Below are 16,116 nucleotides of genomic sequence, written 5' to 3' on the forward strand. Positions count from 1 at the left end.
TGGTCGCCAGATTTTTTTTTTGCAATTATCTACAACTCTTCCCTCGTCGTTGATCGAAATGACCTTGAAACACGTGCTCAAGGTCATCGTTCAAAACAATTCTTTCTACGCTTATCGACACCCAGGGACTTGTTTCAACCACGACCTTGCCGATATATTTCAAGATCATAAGTTGAAGAGGGAGGAAACTTTGTAAACAATTGGCGCATTTTTTCTCACATGTCGTCACATCTTATTATACATCGGTTCGTATGGTGACACGCTCGCTTTCCGTGAAACAAATATTCTATCGGGCGTGCTCGAGCAAAAAGCACGAGGCTGAACAAACGAACGAGGCGTTTTTCTCGAAGGTGTTTCGCATCGGGCCGCCCACCCTCCGGCAGTTTTCAAATATTTAGAAAGATCAGCACGGGAGGACTTGGTACGGCTCTCGCAAGTCTCTCTCGTGTGTTTATTCCTTAACCGATTGGAACACCTTAACGTCTCCCCACCCCCTCCCCTCTAGACGCTACCCCCAATTCCTCGGCCTCCGATCTCATTTCCCCCTTTCATCTCCGCCCGATCAAGTGAAAAAGTCCACGCCCCCGGGGCGGACACGCTGATCAACGACGGGACACGTAAATATTGGCAAACCCGGGGGACCGGCCAGCATTTTCGCAATTCGCCACGCCGAGTTCTCTCCTCGACCGGCTCCATCAGCCCCGGGCTCATGCATCCCCCTCGACAGCGGATTCGGTTTCGGTGAACACCCTTCGATCGCGCTCGCATCCTTGCGCACTAATTATACAATGATAAGTAGCCGGACGAGGCTGACGCACTAGCAAATTATCCTTGCAGCATCGACACTCCACCCTCGAGAAAATTAATGAAACACACTTCTCCAAAATGTCGAGGGGTTCCTAAGCTACAACCAGAAATTGACAATTTTTGAACTGCTGTAACATCGTGAATAAAAATCGCACGGTGTTTTCTACGAAACAGCGAGGAAGTTGATCTCTCTTGTCTTCTGAAGTTTTGCAAATTCAAACGACTCTGCAAGGCCCAAAAAATTTCTTTTCGTAATTATTTTACTGCGAGCTTGTAGAGGGATATATCCCCTTTAAAATGACGTTTCAAAAGTTGACCTACGATTTTTTCTCACGGTTTTATTGCATTTTAAGTGAAGAGCCAATTTTAAGTAGATTAGGGCTGCCTTGGTCAGACTCGATCTTGGACCACTTCTTACTAATTTCGCTGTAGTTTTCAAAAGAATTGTAATTACTGCTTGAAAAAAATTGGACACACTCTTCAAATGTTACTGAATAAGTGTACGAAGTTTGAAATTCTAACACCCAATACTTTCCTTTCAAAAAATTCTCAAAAATCTGCCCAACTGAAATGGCCAGGGCTTACAGAGTGTCAACGCTGCACACAAAGGTTCTAGTACTCCTGACAGAAAATATCCTGCTAACCCATTTCAATCAGCACAGACAATAAATTCGAACCTCTCAGAACGATCAATTCTCGCGTCAGACACAGAAAAACGCTTCTCTCGTGATTTTCGTGTGAGCACAAACATCCGCAAACCATCTCAAACATGTTCAAACGGGCAAACCACTCGAGAGCAGGTATGTTGAGGTGGACACACGACGAGTGTAGGCTTCGTGGAAGGGTTTGGGGTTCGAGGATGGGGGTTTAGCAGTCCCGGTGAATCGGCTGACAGTGGTCGATTTCTTCACTGACAATGAGCACAATCGGGAAGATCCTGTCGCGTTGGAGGGAAAGTGTTCCGCGAACGTATTGCTACTTTATGTACAACTGTTCGTCCCGGGGATCCGCCACGTTCGCCGACGAAGGAACTAGCAGGTTTTTGCGATGGGTCCACTGTTCTTCATTCGCACCGACACAACTCGCTGCTACGGTCACTTATCCACTAAGCTTGATTATTAGATTTACTTTCTCCCGGCCGGCCCCGGAAATGTTCCGCTTAAGAAATCTATAGATATACACGTGGGCGTATATATGTGGTGTGTGTATGTATATATGTATAGATTCTGCAGTCTGCCGTTGTTGATCGGTGTTCCTGTGGCTGCTCGCTGACTACACGGCGGTCTCTGCGTGGCCAGGTCCCTGCACTCAGCAGCATCACCTCACGATATACCTGCCGAACATGATCCCCAGCACCATGCAGATGTACATGAGGGCTGAGACGCGATACGTCCACGACGTGGCCGCTGAGATCTCGCTGCATTGCGCTGAAAACATAATATTCAGTCAAAACGTTGCCTAGAGGGGTTCAACATGCTAATGATAAGGTGATATTTACGAATTTTTTTGTAAAAAAGTACCCAGAGAATCTTTCTGCAATTTTCAGGGTCGTTCAGAACGTGTTCAAGGAATATGTACTAATTTTTTCATTGTGAAAATTTGACACAGAAACACGACAAAAAAACCTGAAACAGGTCAGGGAAGCAAGAAAGCACCGAACAATGTCTGGTTTGACCACGTTTGACGAAGTTTGAAGCCTTTCGAGGCCCTCAAACGCGTTCAAACCTTTCCAAACATGCTCAAACTCGCATGCAGGGTTCAACATTTCCAAGCAAACATTGTAGAGTTTTCTTTTCGTCGGACTTCGAGGATCGGGACACATTCTGAGACAAGTTCGCGCGACTAATTAGCCAAGCAGCCTTCCAGGAATCCAGGTGTCCTCGGAATGAAGTTGCCGGCCAATTTACCTCTCAGGTAATCAAATTACCAGTTTCGATGTCAGATCGGCGAGCTGGTCTTCAAAGCAGGATTCTTGCTTTGCCGACAGTCGAGTAAGTTTGTGCTTCGGTCAGGGAATTAATTAGAGGGGTTGGTGTGGGACGAGGCATGCAGGAGTTAGAAGTCCCCGATGATCGGTGGGGGTGTGAACAATGCTCACCGTACGATGTGAGGTTGACCTGCCACGATACTAGATGACGGTGGGAGGCTCTCGGACAGGAAGCAAGATGACCCGTCACCGAGAGTTCACGACTTCCTGTCGCCGCGGCTGATGCACTGTAAACGAGACAGAAACGACCGGCGTCTGTGCTCGCGACCAAGTAAGCCGTGTCGTTCTCGATCCAGGTTCCGTGGCACAAGTACTCTGGAAATTATGCGAACGTTCAGTTTACACGCCCATGCGGGCGACACTCTCGCGAGACGAGGCGAGTCGAGATCGAAACGCGTGCACTTTATTATTTTGTTTTTCGTCTCCGGTTGTAAAGCTGTCCGAAACCCGACCAGCGATAAATCAACGGTGTTGCTACCGGGATTATTTCGGTATAGTTCGGGGGATTCAGACCGGCCGCGAACCAGCGAGTTTCTTGTAAAAATCTGCGCCGGGCACCGGAGCTCGCGATATTTTCTTTTCGGTGTAGCCGGTATTAAAGTTTTAGCTAACTATGTTTCTTGATAACTCGTCGAAAGAAAGTTCGGATGATAAGCGGAGCACCGAGATACGAGTCCACGGGAAGAAGAAGTTTTCGGTTTACATTTATCAAGCCATCTGAGGAATGCTTATTAAAAAGCGCGGCGCACCCGCCCGGAGACTGTTCCCGCAATATTTAAACAGGATGGAATTTCTACAGTCATGATTTTTCATTTAAATACGTTCAGCTGACCCGACCGCTGCTTATGAGTCGCTGAAACATTTATTTCCGACTGATGGTAATTTTTTAATGTGCTCCAGTCCGGCCAGTGGCCGAGTGTTTCAGAATCTCGCGAATTTAAAAACCGCTTCGCCCACTGGCACGTTCACTTTCCCGAGATATGTAATTCATAGTTTCAACTTTCAGCGATTTTTTGCGCTTTATTTCGGAAAGTTATGCAAATGTCTTTCGCGGGCAAACGTTCTGTATACTCCGGCGAATAAAACGGTACACAGTTTCGTGGCATTACGGATGTTCAAACAGTTTTACAGAATGTTGCAGACAAACGAGTCACATTCCGGGATATTTTACAGTTTATCTTTCGAACTGAAAATCTGAGGCGAAATCTAAGAGCAGCATGCGAGAGAGCAGACATTTTTGATAAGGAAATCATCGAAGAGTGTTGAAATACAACATTTTTTCCGTTCGAAAAAAATTAAGTATCATCGTCGACTCTAACCGAAGTTATCTTGGTCACTGTCGAACAATTTAAAAACATTTAAATGGTGACGCGGTTATAGAAAAAATATGTTTTCGTTCGGGAGAGTCTAAGGAATCGATTCCCGAAAGAATTACTCGCCTAGCTTTTGCAGTTCCGGCGCAAAAAATTGTTAAAGTTGAGAACACGATTTTCTGCGAAAAATTAGATTTCTCAAAAACTAGAAGTGACACGGGCTAGCGGTTTTAAAATTTCTATTCAGTGTGCTAAAGTCGCATGTATATATGTACACAAATTTGAATTCATTTCGCTGTATCGCATTCAGTTTTCGAGAAATTTTCACAGAAAATCGTATTTTCAAGTTTAACCATTTTTTTGCAAGGACACTGCAGAAGCTACGGCAAAAATTCCCTACCGAATATGATTCTTTAAACTCTTCCGAACGAGAATATATATATATATATTTTTATAACATTATCACCATTAAAACGAGTTCAAAATGTTTTACAGAAGACCGAGGTACGTGACGGTGCGCGGAGTCGAGGATCACATATCATTTTTTCCACGGAAGGCAAAGTTTGAATTTTAAATTACGGTTTCTTCATGAAAAACGTCTGACCTATCGCGTGGTATTTTCAGATTTTCCCTCGGATCGCTAGTTTCTGAAAAACACCACTGTCGCGTTTTAAATTAAATTGCGTAAAAATTGAAGTCCTTTCGTCCTTTCGTTCGCGAGAGGTGTCCAGTCGAACGAAGACCGGTTTCCCGGGGAATCGCGGGAAATTTAGGGTAGGATTACGTCGCTGGATAACGCGACCCCGTTATCGAGAATCGAAGCACAAAAGTACAATTTCCGAGCAGTTTATCGTGCCCGGGGAAAAAATTCCGGGAGGACGTTTATCGTGCTAACGAAAGCGGTGAATGGGTAATCATCTATGCAACGATTTAAAGTGTTCGATTTCGCCCTGAGAGTCGTTCCACGACCGAGTTACAGCGCCCGGGGAGGAACAAACCGGGTGGGAGGAAAACGAAAAAAAGAAAGAAAAAGAAGGAGCGGAACGAGGGCAGGACGACGTCGACGGGCAGCAGCAATTGGAGCGAGTGCCGTAAAGAAGAAATTGCATAACGTTTATGAAAGGGAATTAAGTTATTGTCCGCCGTAAGTTAACAATTTATAATTGCGAGGCGTAATTACGAGCGCGGCTACCTCCGTCCGCGTTCTACATTTGACGAATGGTTACGTCGTCGAGATTACATCGGGACGGCCGGTGTTTTTCGTCGTCGGCCGCTTAAAAAAGTATTTTAATTATTCCGTAAGAAATCGCGCGCACTCGATACGAATCTCCCCTGGCGATTAACTTCTTCGTCGCACGGATCCACTCGAAATAATCCTTGAAAAACGGCCCTGCTACCGTAGACGCCCGAGAAGGAGAGGTCGGCTTTTACGGGGGAGGTGGGGGTGGGGAGGGGGGAAAAAAGCTCCGACTACGTTTCGAGTAAGGCGCGAACCGGAACGAAATAAACGAAAGCCGTAAATCGCTTCGACACGTCGATATCTGGCGTGTTGTCTCGGCTCGATACTCTATCGAGGCTGCGAGATAGAAAGATGAGAATTTACAGCGCGACAGACCTGCCCTCTCCTCTCCTCTCCTCTCCTCTCCATCTCTATCTTTATTCGAACGGAAATACACAACAAAAATTGGTCGGGGCAGCAGGCGGGTATAGTTTCAGCGAAATATGTTTCGCACGAGGAACAACAGGGGTGGGGGGTGGGGGGTGAGACCAGCGCCCAGGGCTTGGAAAGCTTTCTCGATAAATCTGACATAATGAAAGCAATAGCGCAATTGAAATGCGCTCGCCTTTTATTCACTCGCTTCCGGAGATGTCGTTCGAGTTCCCGGCTCGTAAATATCGTATTCTGCAGCCTGTTCCTCGAAGGAACAGAATTGGAGTGCGCTGATGGTCATAAAAGCTGCCACTCTGCTCTGGTTACTTCTGACCCCCTGGCACATGGGGGTGCGGGTGGTGGGGGTGGGGGGTGAGTCCAACCCCTATTGAGACCGTCCTGTGTGCCTCCGGTCTCTTTTTATCAAAAACAAATCGCGATTGTTGACACGGTGACGAGTTTTGGGGTTTTTCGATCCTGGCGGCGCTTTTTCCGTTCGAACTGCCGTAAAATATCGAGGAAAAATCGTACTGAAATTTTTCGGGGGTCGTTGGAGAGCGCAGACTTCGCTCTTTCCCGTGGAACTTGATGTCAGTCGCGAGACAAATTTTTTGAACTGCTCAGAGCCGTTTGAACGCGAAAAATTTCGAAAAATCGCCGTTTCCAGTTTCCGCACCGACTCGGAACGCGGTAGTGCCGTCAAGTGAAACGAACTCGGTGGTGTCGAAAGCGCAGATCTCGAGCTTTAAAATGAGCCTAGATTCGTTATTGTCCGATTTTTTTTTACGAAGTTACGCTAACTCGAATATCGGCTATTCACTTAGAGGGGGTACCCTAGTCTAACCGCGCGTTTCCAGGGCTGTACGTAGGAATTAATTTTAAGAGAACAATCGAACCTAGCGAATTTAAATTTTTCACACGTACTCACGTATATTCGAAGCAACGTCACAAATTTTTACAAGCCACTTGATTGAAAATTGTGGGGGCTACGAAATAATTAGTGCCCGGATCCGGTTTATCCTCGTGGTGTACATTCTCTCGTTTAGACGCTGTCGTCACGGGTCCACAGTCTGTCGCGTTGCGAGGTGGAAAATTAGAATCGGGCAGATCTTATCAAATAATTACGTCAGCTCGGAAAGAAGAGCCGGCGAGGCTACATTTGGCAGGATTCTAATCCGGGCGTAGACAAACACCGGGCCGGGAACTGGATGTGATTAACGATCACGGCTGGGAAGCCGGCTCGAGACGTTTCGAGATGTTCTCGGTCTAGCAGCCGGAGCTAAGATCGCTGTTTGTACGAAGTCTTAATGACCAATTCGCGTTCTCCTCGCCGACAGAAGGGAGAGGCCTTGCCCGGAACGCAATCCCCTTGTCGACAGCCGTAAGACACGAGGCTCGAGCACCTAAATCCTCGGTTATGTCAACGCTCCTCTCCGCTAAAATAATTCCGGATACGAAACGCCTAACCCAGCCGGGGATCCACTCGTGTTTTTGTGGATTACGAGTCGCGCGATACGGCTGACGCCCCGGCTGGTGTACACTGATCTTTCGACCCAGCTCGCTAGTCTAGCTCAAGTGAAATTTCCTTTCCCTTGGATAGATTGATTTTTTGCCCATCGCTCGCAACCCGGCCGCCCTAAGTGCTTTCGATTAATTCCACCACGGTTGCCCTGGAATGAGACACTGCCGGTGAAAATTTCCTTTTCATTATACGAATGTGCCGCGAGGGTCTGCCCTCCACTGTCGCACTCGACCGCGCTCGGAACACATAAATGTTTTACCAAAATTAAATTCTAGTCCGGCGATATTTATTTACCCGTCCCACAATTTTCAATGAAACGTCTTATAAAAATTTGTGCCGTTGCATCGAATATGCGCAAATACGTACAAAAAACTTCAGCATGCTAGCTTCGATCGTTTTCTCAAAATTAATTCTCGAATACAGCACTGAGAAATTGCGATTCAACTAGGGTACCTCCCTCATCGACGTTCAAGTTAGTGTAATTCCGTATTAAAAAATCGGACGACAATCATTCTGGGCTCATTTTAAAGCTTGGAATCTACGCTTTCGATACCGCTAAGTTAATTTCGCTTTAGGTCACTTTTGCATTTCGAGTCGGGCCCTAAAGCGAAAACGGCGATTTTCCCAAATTTCTCAAACTCCGACGAGCCTGGGCAATTAAAAAAATTTTCCTCGCGATTGAGACCAATTCAGTTGCTAAGCCCGAAGTCTGCTCTTTCCAACGACTCCAAAAAAACTGCTCCACGATTTTTCTTCGCCATTTTACGACACTTGGAACGAGAAGTGTGCCATCAGAGAAAAACCTAACATTTGTCACCCCCCGTTAACAATTCTGATTTGTTTCTGACAGAAGCAGATCCGAGGTGCTCGGATAGTCTCAGCAGGTATACCGGGAGAAGTCGGATCACCTGGACGGCGAAGGACTGATCCAGTCGTCGCCCGACGGTAGTTCCCGAAGAAAAGCGGAACAAGAGGACTTTGCAGTTATCCGGCTGCGAGCATATTCGCGGGGGCCTTTGCACGCGCCATAAACACGTACAACCGAATAAAGCTACAAACTTTGCACATAAGCAAGCAGGGAACCACGACAACCGTCACGCCGCTGACTCCCCGCAAACTAACTATCGCCACTTGCGATAACTTTCCTGGCGGAGGAGAGAGGGTGAAGGTAAATGGGGAGCGAGAGACGCGTCCCTCGATGGGAGGATAACTCGACCTGGTGCGGGTAATCCGATAAGATGTTCCTGCCGGAGGTGCTCCACCCTCCAAGGATTCACTCGGCACCCTGTCTGATTCCGTCTGCGCGCGTCGCAACGACGACACTAAGAAAAACTTGTTCGCGATACGTGAACCGTCTTTTCCCAGTTTCGAAATGGTGACACGTCGAACAACTCGCATCAGAGAACCGTCTTCCAGCCTCGCTACTGGTCAGAATCACGACCGTGTCAACTGTGCAAAGTTTCGCCGGCCAATTCGACGGTTTGAGCGTGTTTGACGAAGTTTGACGAGGTTTGAAGAACTGCGGTTGACACCTCCGACGCTAGCTCCGCGCGTGGTGTCGGCGACAGGCTCGCATTGTCTGAAACTAAACAGGGAGGGCATCCTTTGGGCATGACAGCGAGGCGGACGAGCATGACGACGGTTCGCGCATCCGTCATACGTCAGAACCCACGTTCCGAAGTTATCAGCGTTCTCGGACGGGCCCTCGTCGGCTCGCCTAACCTCCGGAATCTTTGTGCTCGCGATTCAGCGGAAAGGAAGCGAGACGTGGGTGGCAGCGGAAGTCGTCGGAAAAAGATTAATCGCTGACTACATTGTAATATTTCTACTTGGTCCGTAATGAACACCGGGGCTCATCCAAGGGCGATCAATCTCCTCGCATAGACGGCGCTAATCGAAGTTCGCGAACGTGCTTATCGGGAGCAAACTGGTTACTCGAACAAACCATTTGCAAACCATTTCAAACCGTTTCAAACCGTGTCAAACTTCGGCCGGCAGAACAAAGAAATGGGGATTCTCACCTGAGGGCGCCTTGTCGCTGCACGATGTGGCGACCTCCATACGGTCCGGGGTCTTGCAACCGATTTCCAATCGGCGAACACTCCCGTAACGGCATCGGGCCGGGTAAGGTGTCGATGTCACCGTGCCGTCCTGCACCTCGGCCGCGTTCGCCATGTTCGGATCACCGTCCACGCCCAACAAGTCCTCCGAATTCTCGCTCGTGTCCGAATGCAGCACCGACACTATCTCGTAGCGACCCAGGTTCGGACACTGCATCGTCGTCTCCGATGCTGGAAAGCGCAAACATAATTAATCACCGCTACTCGCCGCCTTCCTTGAACACGGGGGGTATGGGGTCTCGCGATTTTCTTTTGGAGTTTGCTGAATTTCCCGAGATAAAATCAAAATATTAATCCTAGATTGAGAATTTCAAGAAGTGCTGCTCGCCGGGGGTTTCAAACATCAGCAAACTTCGGCAAACATCGGCAAACAATCTCGGGCAGGGAAGACCGTCGGCAGAGACGCCGGGAGCGCGATTTGAATGGCGTCGTGATAAATTCGAAGCCGGCGGAACGACTCTGTCTTCGTCGCTGTTATGGAATCGATGTAATCGGCTTAAACAGGAACTGTCGGGACGCGCTTGCCGGGGTCTGCGGAGCCGAGAGTTTACGACGGATTCGGCATATGATCCTTCACGCGATCGTAAAGGAGCTCCACGCGAATCGATTGTTAAATTCTGACATTTGCAACTTCCTCTTTGTGCTCCGCGCCGTTTCCCGTTTCACTGTGTTTCGCCGATGTTGCCCTGGCCCCTTCCACACCCCTCGACGTTTCCGTTTCTAACCAGACGGCGCTCTCAGCAAACTCCTTTCTCTCTCTCTCTCTCTCTCTCCATCTCTCGGAGAGAGTCCCTGGAACACGGATTTTCTTAACTGATGGCGGAGCAAACACCCCCACAGGCAACACGGTCGACCGTGTCTCCGTGCACCCGAAAATGAAACGAACTTATTGTCCCGATCGCACCGGCTCAAATAGTGAATAACTTATGGAGCCCGGCTATCGGATCGGAACCGATTAACTGATTCCCGCGTATAAATTGTTAAAAAGCATTTCATAGCCATTAGTATAATCAATAACCGGATGCAATATTTAACGAGCGAAAAAGTCGACGTCCGCCAAATGGAACGCTGCCAGTAATCCCAGGGCGAACGGACGGAATCGAAACAAGAGACAGCCGGACCCGGCACAATTGGTTTCGGAACGCGATTCCGGAGGCACATTGATGTTTCGTTCGAATCAAATTGCACCCAAGACGCTCCCCCGATTCAAAAAATCGAATCCGTTCCACTTATGTTGCTCAATCGAGGAAATTTATCGGCGAGTGAATTGACGAGATTTTCCGGGTATATTCCGGGAGTGACGACGAAAGATTGGATTTGGCGATTTTAATAGTCATATTCCACTTTCAAACCTGTTCAAACCCTCTCAAACTCGTCCAAACGTAAGCAAATCTAGCTTCGTTCAAACTTGCACGGGTGTAAACCACTGTCACTTCGAAACTGTTCATTCTTTTGCCACCAAATTTTATACACATTACGTTTGAGGGTCAATAAAGACCCTCCTAAAAGATCCAAGTCGTGCAATATTCTCTTCCATTAAAAAAAAATTCGTAAAGACCCATCAAACTCCTTCAAACCTAAGTAGCTCTACTGAATTTTGTATGGGTGGAAACAAGTCACTGCAACTTGGAAACCATTGATCCTTTTGCCTCAAAATTTTATACACATTACGTTCGAGGGTCAATAAAGGCCCTCCTAAAAGATCCAAGTCATACAATGTTCCCTTCTATTAAAAAAAAATTCGTAAAGACCCATCAAACTCCTTCAAACCCAAGTAGCTCTACTGAATTTTGTATGAGTAGAAACAAATCACTGCAACTTAGAAACCATTGATCCTATTGCCACAAAATTTTACACACATTACGTTTGAGGGTCAATAAAGACCCGGTAGAAAGATCCAAGTCGCAGGACGATTCCTGCTATGAAAAAAAATTTGTGAACATTGCCCGTTCTCGGAGCCCTAAGACTCATTGGTTTGAATTACATTTACAGGGAAGATATGAGGCACGGTCCCCCGTTTCAGACAGATCCGGTACACACCGTGGAATTTCATTAGCTGTCGTGGGTTTGCATTGCTCGGTAAACTCGGCTGAGCGTGTTCCGCGGGAATCTTACGGCCCCTTAAATTATTTCCAGTTCCGAAATGAGAGACCCACCGTTCTCTCGTTCGGATGCCTACACGTTTAGGTTCACCGTCGAACGAACGATTCGTGGAGGGAGTTTAAAACACCGTCGGCTGCTAAATCGACGGTCGAGGGAGGGAGGGAGGGAGGTGCCGTGTAAACAAGTCGGACGACTCACGCCCGGCGAAGTGTTTATAAATGATCGTAATTGACTTACTAATGTACGTCGTGTACGGCCTCGAGTGGGAGTTGAACGTACTCGAGTTGCACACGTAGTCAGGTTGTTGGCTCCATTCCGACAGCTGCATCTCTATTACGTGCTTGTCCCTTTGGTGCAGCATCAGGCACACGTAGCCATTATTGCTGAAAAAGAAGCGGCGGCTCTCGTTACACGGCGGCCATAATTACATCAGCGGCGAAATGTAGCTTCGACGGGAAACATCTTTGCACTGTGACTGACACTCTGCCTGATCCCATCGCGAAATCAGGTTAAAAGCAATTCTTTCTCGCGGAAAAGCTCAATTTCGAAAATTTATGTTCGACCATTCGAATTCTTAAAAATATCCTTGCCAGGTAGATGTAAAAAAGTCTTAATACTGATGATTACAAGATCGATTTTGAAATTTTAGAATTGTTTAAAAATTTTTATTGATTTTTCCTATCAAGAAAAAGAGTTATTTTAAAATTGTCTAGCGACTTTTGGATCAGCCTGTATTTTTGGAGCGAGTTTGAACTTTATTTACGTTTTTCTAATTGTTTTGTGCCTGGACTTTTCATGGTGTTTTACGAGACGGTCAAACAGCCATAGATTCCTGTGTTTGGCAAGGCAAATAACGCACGCTCTGGCTATTAGGGATGATTTAGGGAGGAGGGGGGAAGTGAAACACTCATTAAGACGTCGCAGAAAATTAATCCATCGATACGAATAAAACCGGCATCAATTCTATTTCCGGCGATCCCCGCCCTTAACGAGCTAACTTTTTTCAAAATGGCTGCCGGTCTTGCGCCTTTATTGCCGGGGGTATTTATTATACCGTGACGCGTAATATGCTCTCTCTCTCTCTCTCTCTCTCTCTCTCTCTCTCTCTCTCTCGACTTAAGAGCTCCATTATTCTCTCCTTCGTTCAAATTGCTCATCTTCGTCGCGATAAACGGAAAAGATACAAATTTCTCTAGACACCCGAAATCCCTAACGATATTAAAACAATATACTCGCACCACTACATTTTTAAAATATCATTCAACCACTTGTTTTAATCAACTTTTAAGGGGAGCATATTTTCTAAATTTTGCAAGACTAATTCCACGTCTGTTTCTACAATAATTTTATTTATTTGTCAATCTCCAGAAACGAGGTTCAACCCATGGACCGACCACGTTGATACCCGTTTGTTAAAGTATGATACTGCTTGACTTCGTTTGACCACGCTAAGTGAACCAAACATTAGCAAACAATTCCCAAAACAGACTGTCGACTGCCTAATGTTTGATTACAAATTTTTTTATAGTTAATGTAGGAGTATGTAGAAGGTTTGCTACCGTTTGTTGAAGTATGATGCTGTTTGACTTCGTTTGACCACGCCAAGTGAACCAAACATTAGGAAACAATTCCCAAAACAGACTGTTGACTACTTAATGTTTGATTGCAAATTTTTTTATAGTTAATATAGGAGTACGTAGAAGGTTTGCTACCGTTTGTTGTAGTATGATGCTGTTTGACTTTGTTTGGCTACAGAAAATGAAGCGATGGCTAAAAATGGGACTTCGGTGGCTTAAATTCGAGAGGAAATCGTGAAAATAATACAGCGTCAGTAGAATTGTCAATAAAGTTTTAGATAAAAAATGAAAATTAGGTTTCGGGTGGGTGGAATACGACAGGAAATCGTTTTGGTTCATAGATCGGCTAGTAAACCGATACAAACAGGAAGGGATCAGCGGAGCCAGCCCCTAGACGAACGTAAACACACGTCGCTCACACACATTTCAGCGAGCGTTATGAACTCGCGTACACGTGCGGCCTCGGAGTGCCCGGATTCGTCGTAAAAGCGACCGAGTCGTAAAAGGATTACGTTAAAGTTAACGCGCAGCCGTTAAGAAACGTCCTGATAAAATAAAATCTTAATCCTACCCCGGCCACGGAAGCGACCGGGAGATTTAAGGTCCTTTACCCTTGTTTTCTTCCCCCGGTCTGGCCAACATCGACCCTTCCCCCCTTTCGTTCCTTTCTTTCCCTCTTTGTTGGCCGCCGCCAGCTTTTACGGCTTACCGGCTCGATTATTAGACGTGTCTCGTTTTCATAAAAACTCACTCCCCCAACCCTACACCATCGTCCATAACATTCACCGCACTCGACGATCTTTGAGAGTTCTATCGAGGGGTTATGTCCGGTCGAATATCGATTTTTTCCCTGCGGAAACGTTCAAACCTCCATTAGGTTAACTGCATAAATTTTTAATGGGCACATCAAGTTTGCAATACAATCGTTTTCTTACACGTACACTTATTTCTAAGTGAGCAGAAAAGTAGATCAACCGGGTCTGTCTGTGAACAAGAGGTCTCAGAGAAAAAATTACAGTTAATTGAAAAATGAATTTTTCGAGTTGAAATTTTTTCTATATATTCCTCAAAGTGCTGTCCACGTCTGGTAAAAATTTCATAAATTTTCATTCAGCTGTTCAGATATTAAAAATTCCTAAGCGGACCCAAGTTCGTCTATCCAAAAAGTGGAGCTCCATCAAAAATTATCATAATTGATTAAAAAATGAATATTTTGAGTCGATAATTTTTATACAGTTTCCTCGATGCATCATTCAAATATGGTAAAATTTCTAAAAATTTACGTCCACCCGTTTGTTTAGAAAAAAATCGTACCGCGTCTGTCTCTGAACTGCGCAAACAAGTACAATCACTCAGCTTGTAATTTTGATAAAACGCCCGAGAGAAATTTTATTTCGCCTGTCCCACCTGGTCGGTGCAAGGGTGTGAAATCGGGTAAATTGATCAGAAGTCAAGTTGTATGGGATCCTCGAAAGAGAAATATTCTAAATGATGAAGAGTGAATGAACCTTCGCGGCGGCTCTTGTCGAAAAGTTGGACCGGGACCGGGCTTCACGGGAACGTCCGTCGAGATCGTAAAACGCAATAGGGTTCCCGGTGAATCGTAAAACCCTAGGAGCCAGCCGAAATACAGATTCGTGAAACAGATTCGCGGGGAAATCGCGAATTACCGATATCTCGGTGCTCCGATAATGTCGGTAAAAATCGGCCGTTAATAAAAAATCAATCGATAAGAATTTTTCGGAAATGGCCCGCTCACGGACGATCGGTGATCCGTCGCCGTATCAATAATCCTCGGAACGCGTCCGTAAGAATGTCGAGTTATAAACCCCGAAAATCCGGCCGCGTTTCGCCGATCGCGAGAACCGCCTGTTTTCACGAGCCACCGGGAAGTAATACACGGGACTTTATGTTCGCCTTCATGGCGCAAAAGATCGTAAGAAAAATACAGTTGCTCGCTAAACCGCCCACCGTTCCCGGTAACAAACTGTACACGGTTGACGAAGGCTTGAATAAAAATAACCTCGCAGAAACGTAAACGGTGCCCCCCACGGTTTCAAACGCGTTTTCATGTCGATCAAAATTAAAATGAATTTCACTTGGTTTGACGCCGTTTGACTTCGTTTGGCCACAGTAAATGGAATTAGCAGACCGATGTCTGATTATAAATGTTATACAGTTAGTCTAGGCGTGGAATTCTGTTGGTTTGATTCAGTTTGACGTCGTATGATGTCGTTCAACCTGGTTTGGTTTTCAAATAATTTCTAATAAAGAATTGTCACTCCACTGTCTAGTCACACATTTTATATTTGGTTTGAAATGTATATTTCTAAGTCAAACAATGTCAAACAACGTCAAACCAAATTGGTTTGAACGAGATTAAAATCAAAAGGGAGCGGAGTAACTAGTTTATGCAGATGCAGCACACGACACATCTATTAAGAACATGTCACCTGGATCAAACGAGGTCCAACTTGGTGAAACTTAATGCATGACGGTGTATACTTCCGGTGCTCCAATTTAAGGATCGGATGGGATGCAGATGACCGAAAAACTCGTCCAAGCCGCCTCGATTTTGGATTGCTTTGGCAGCGGAGGGGGCGCGGACGAAACAGGGCGCGATGACGGAAGAAAAGCCAATTTAATTAATTGAGTTGCTGCAGTAGTCATTTACATTTGGCTTTCTGGAGTGTACCCAGCAAAGGCTCGAACGGAGTTAGCACTCCCGGGGGCGCGATGCTGGCTTCTTACGGGTTTGTGTACATTTCCAACCCTCTCCTCTCTCTCTCTCTCTCTCTCTCTCTCTCTCTCTCTCTCTCTCTCTCTCTCTCTATCTCCCGAGGTAGCACAAATGTAACCGGTATAATCCCATTCTCGCCACCTTTTCGCTATTCCGCTGCAGCCCTGTACGGATACCTGCTGCGAAGGCCCTATCGATTTAAAGAGCAAACACGGGTTGTTGCAAAATTCCAACCGGAAACATTTTCTTCCCGGGTTTAACAACAGTCCTCCAGCGCTTCTTCGCACCCAGATAAT

The 16,116-nt window shown here is 46.2% G+C and overlaps 1 protein-coding gene across 1 annotated transcript in view; it reads right to left on the reverse strand.

The window, feature by feature from the left end:
• Window positions 1-988: 988 nt before the first annotated feature.
• The window catches only part of LOC143359116 (uncharacterized), a 312,532-nt gene continuing 297,404 nt past the window's right edge, over window positions 989-16,116 (reverse strand). The window contains exons 11-14 of the mRNA XM_076796832.1: window positions 11,741-11,886; window positions 9,302-9,571; window positions 2,906-3,109; window positions 989-2,234 (exon numbers count right to left, since the gene is read on the reverse strand). Coding sequence (XP_076652947.1) covers window positions 2,125-2,234; window positions 2,906-3,109; window positions 9,302-9,571; window positions 11,741-11,886 — 730 coding nt within the window. The 3' untranslated portion in view covers window positions 989-2,124. The remainder of the gene's footprint in view (window positions 2,235-2,905; window positions 3,110-9,301; window positions 9,572-11,740; window positions 11,887-16,116) is intronic.

The sequence above is a fragment of the Halictus rubicundus genome, chromosome 11 (assembly GCF_050948215.1).
Source record: "Halictus rubicundus isolate RS-2024b chromosome 11, iyHalRubi1_principal, whole genome shotgun sequence".
Taxonomy (NCBI): domain Eukaryota; kingdom Metazoa; phylum Arthropoda; class Insecta; order Hymenoptera; family Halictidae; genus Halictus; species Halictus rubicundus.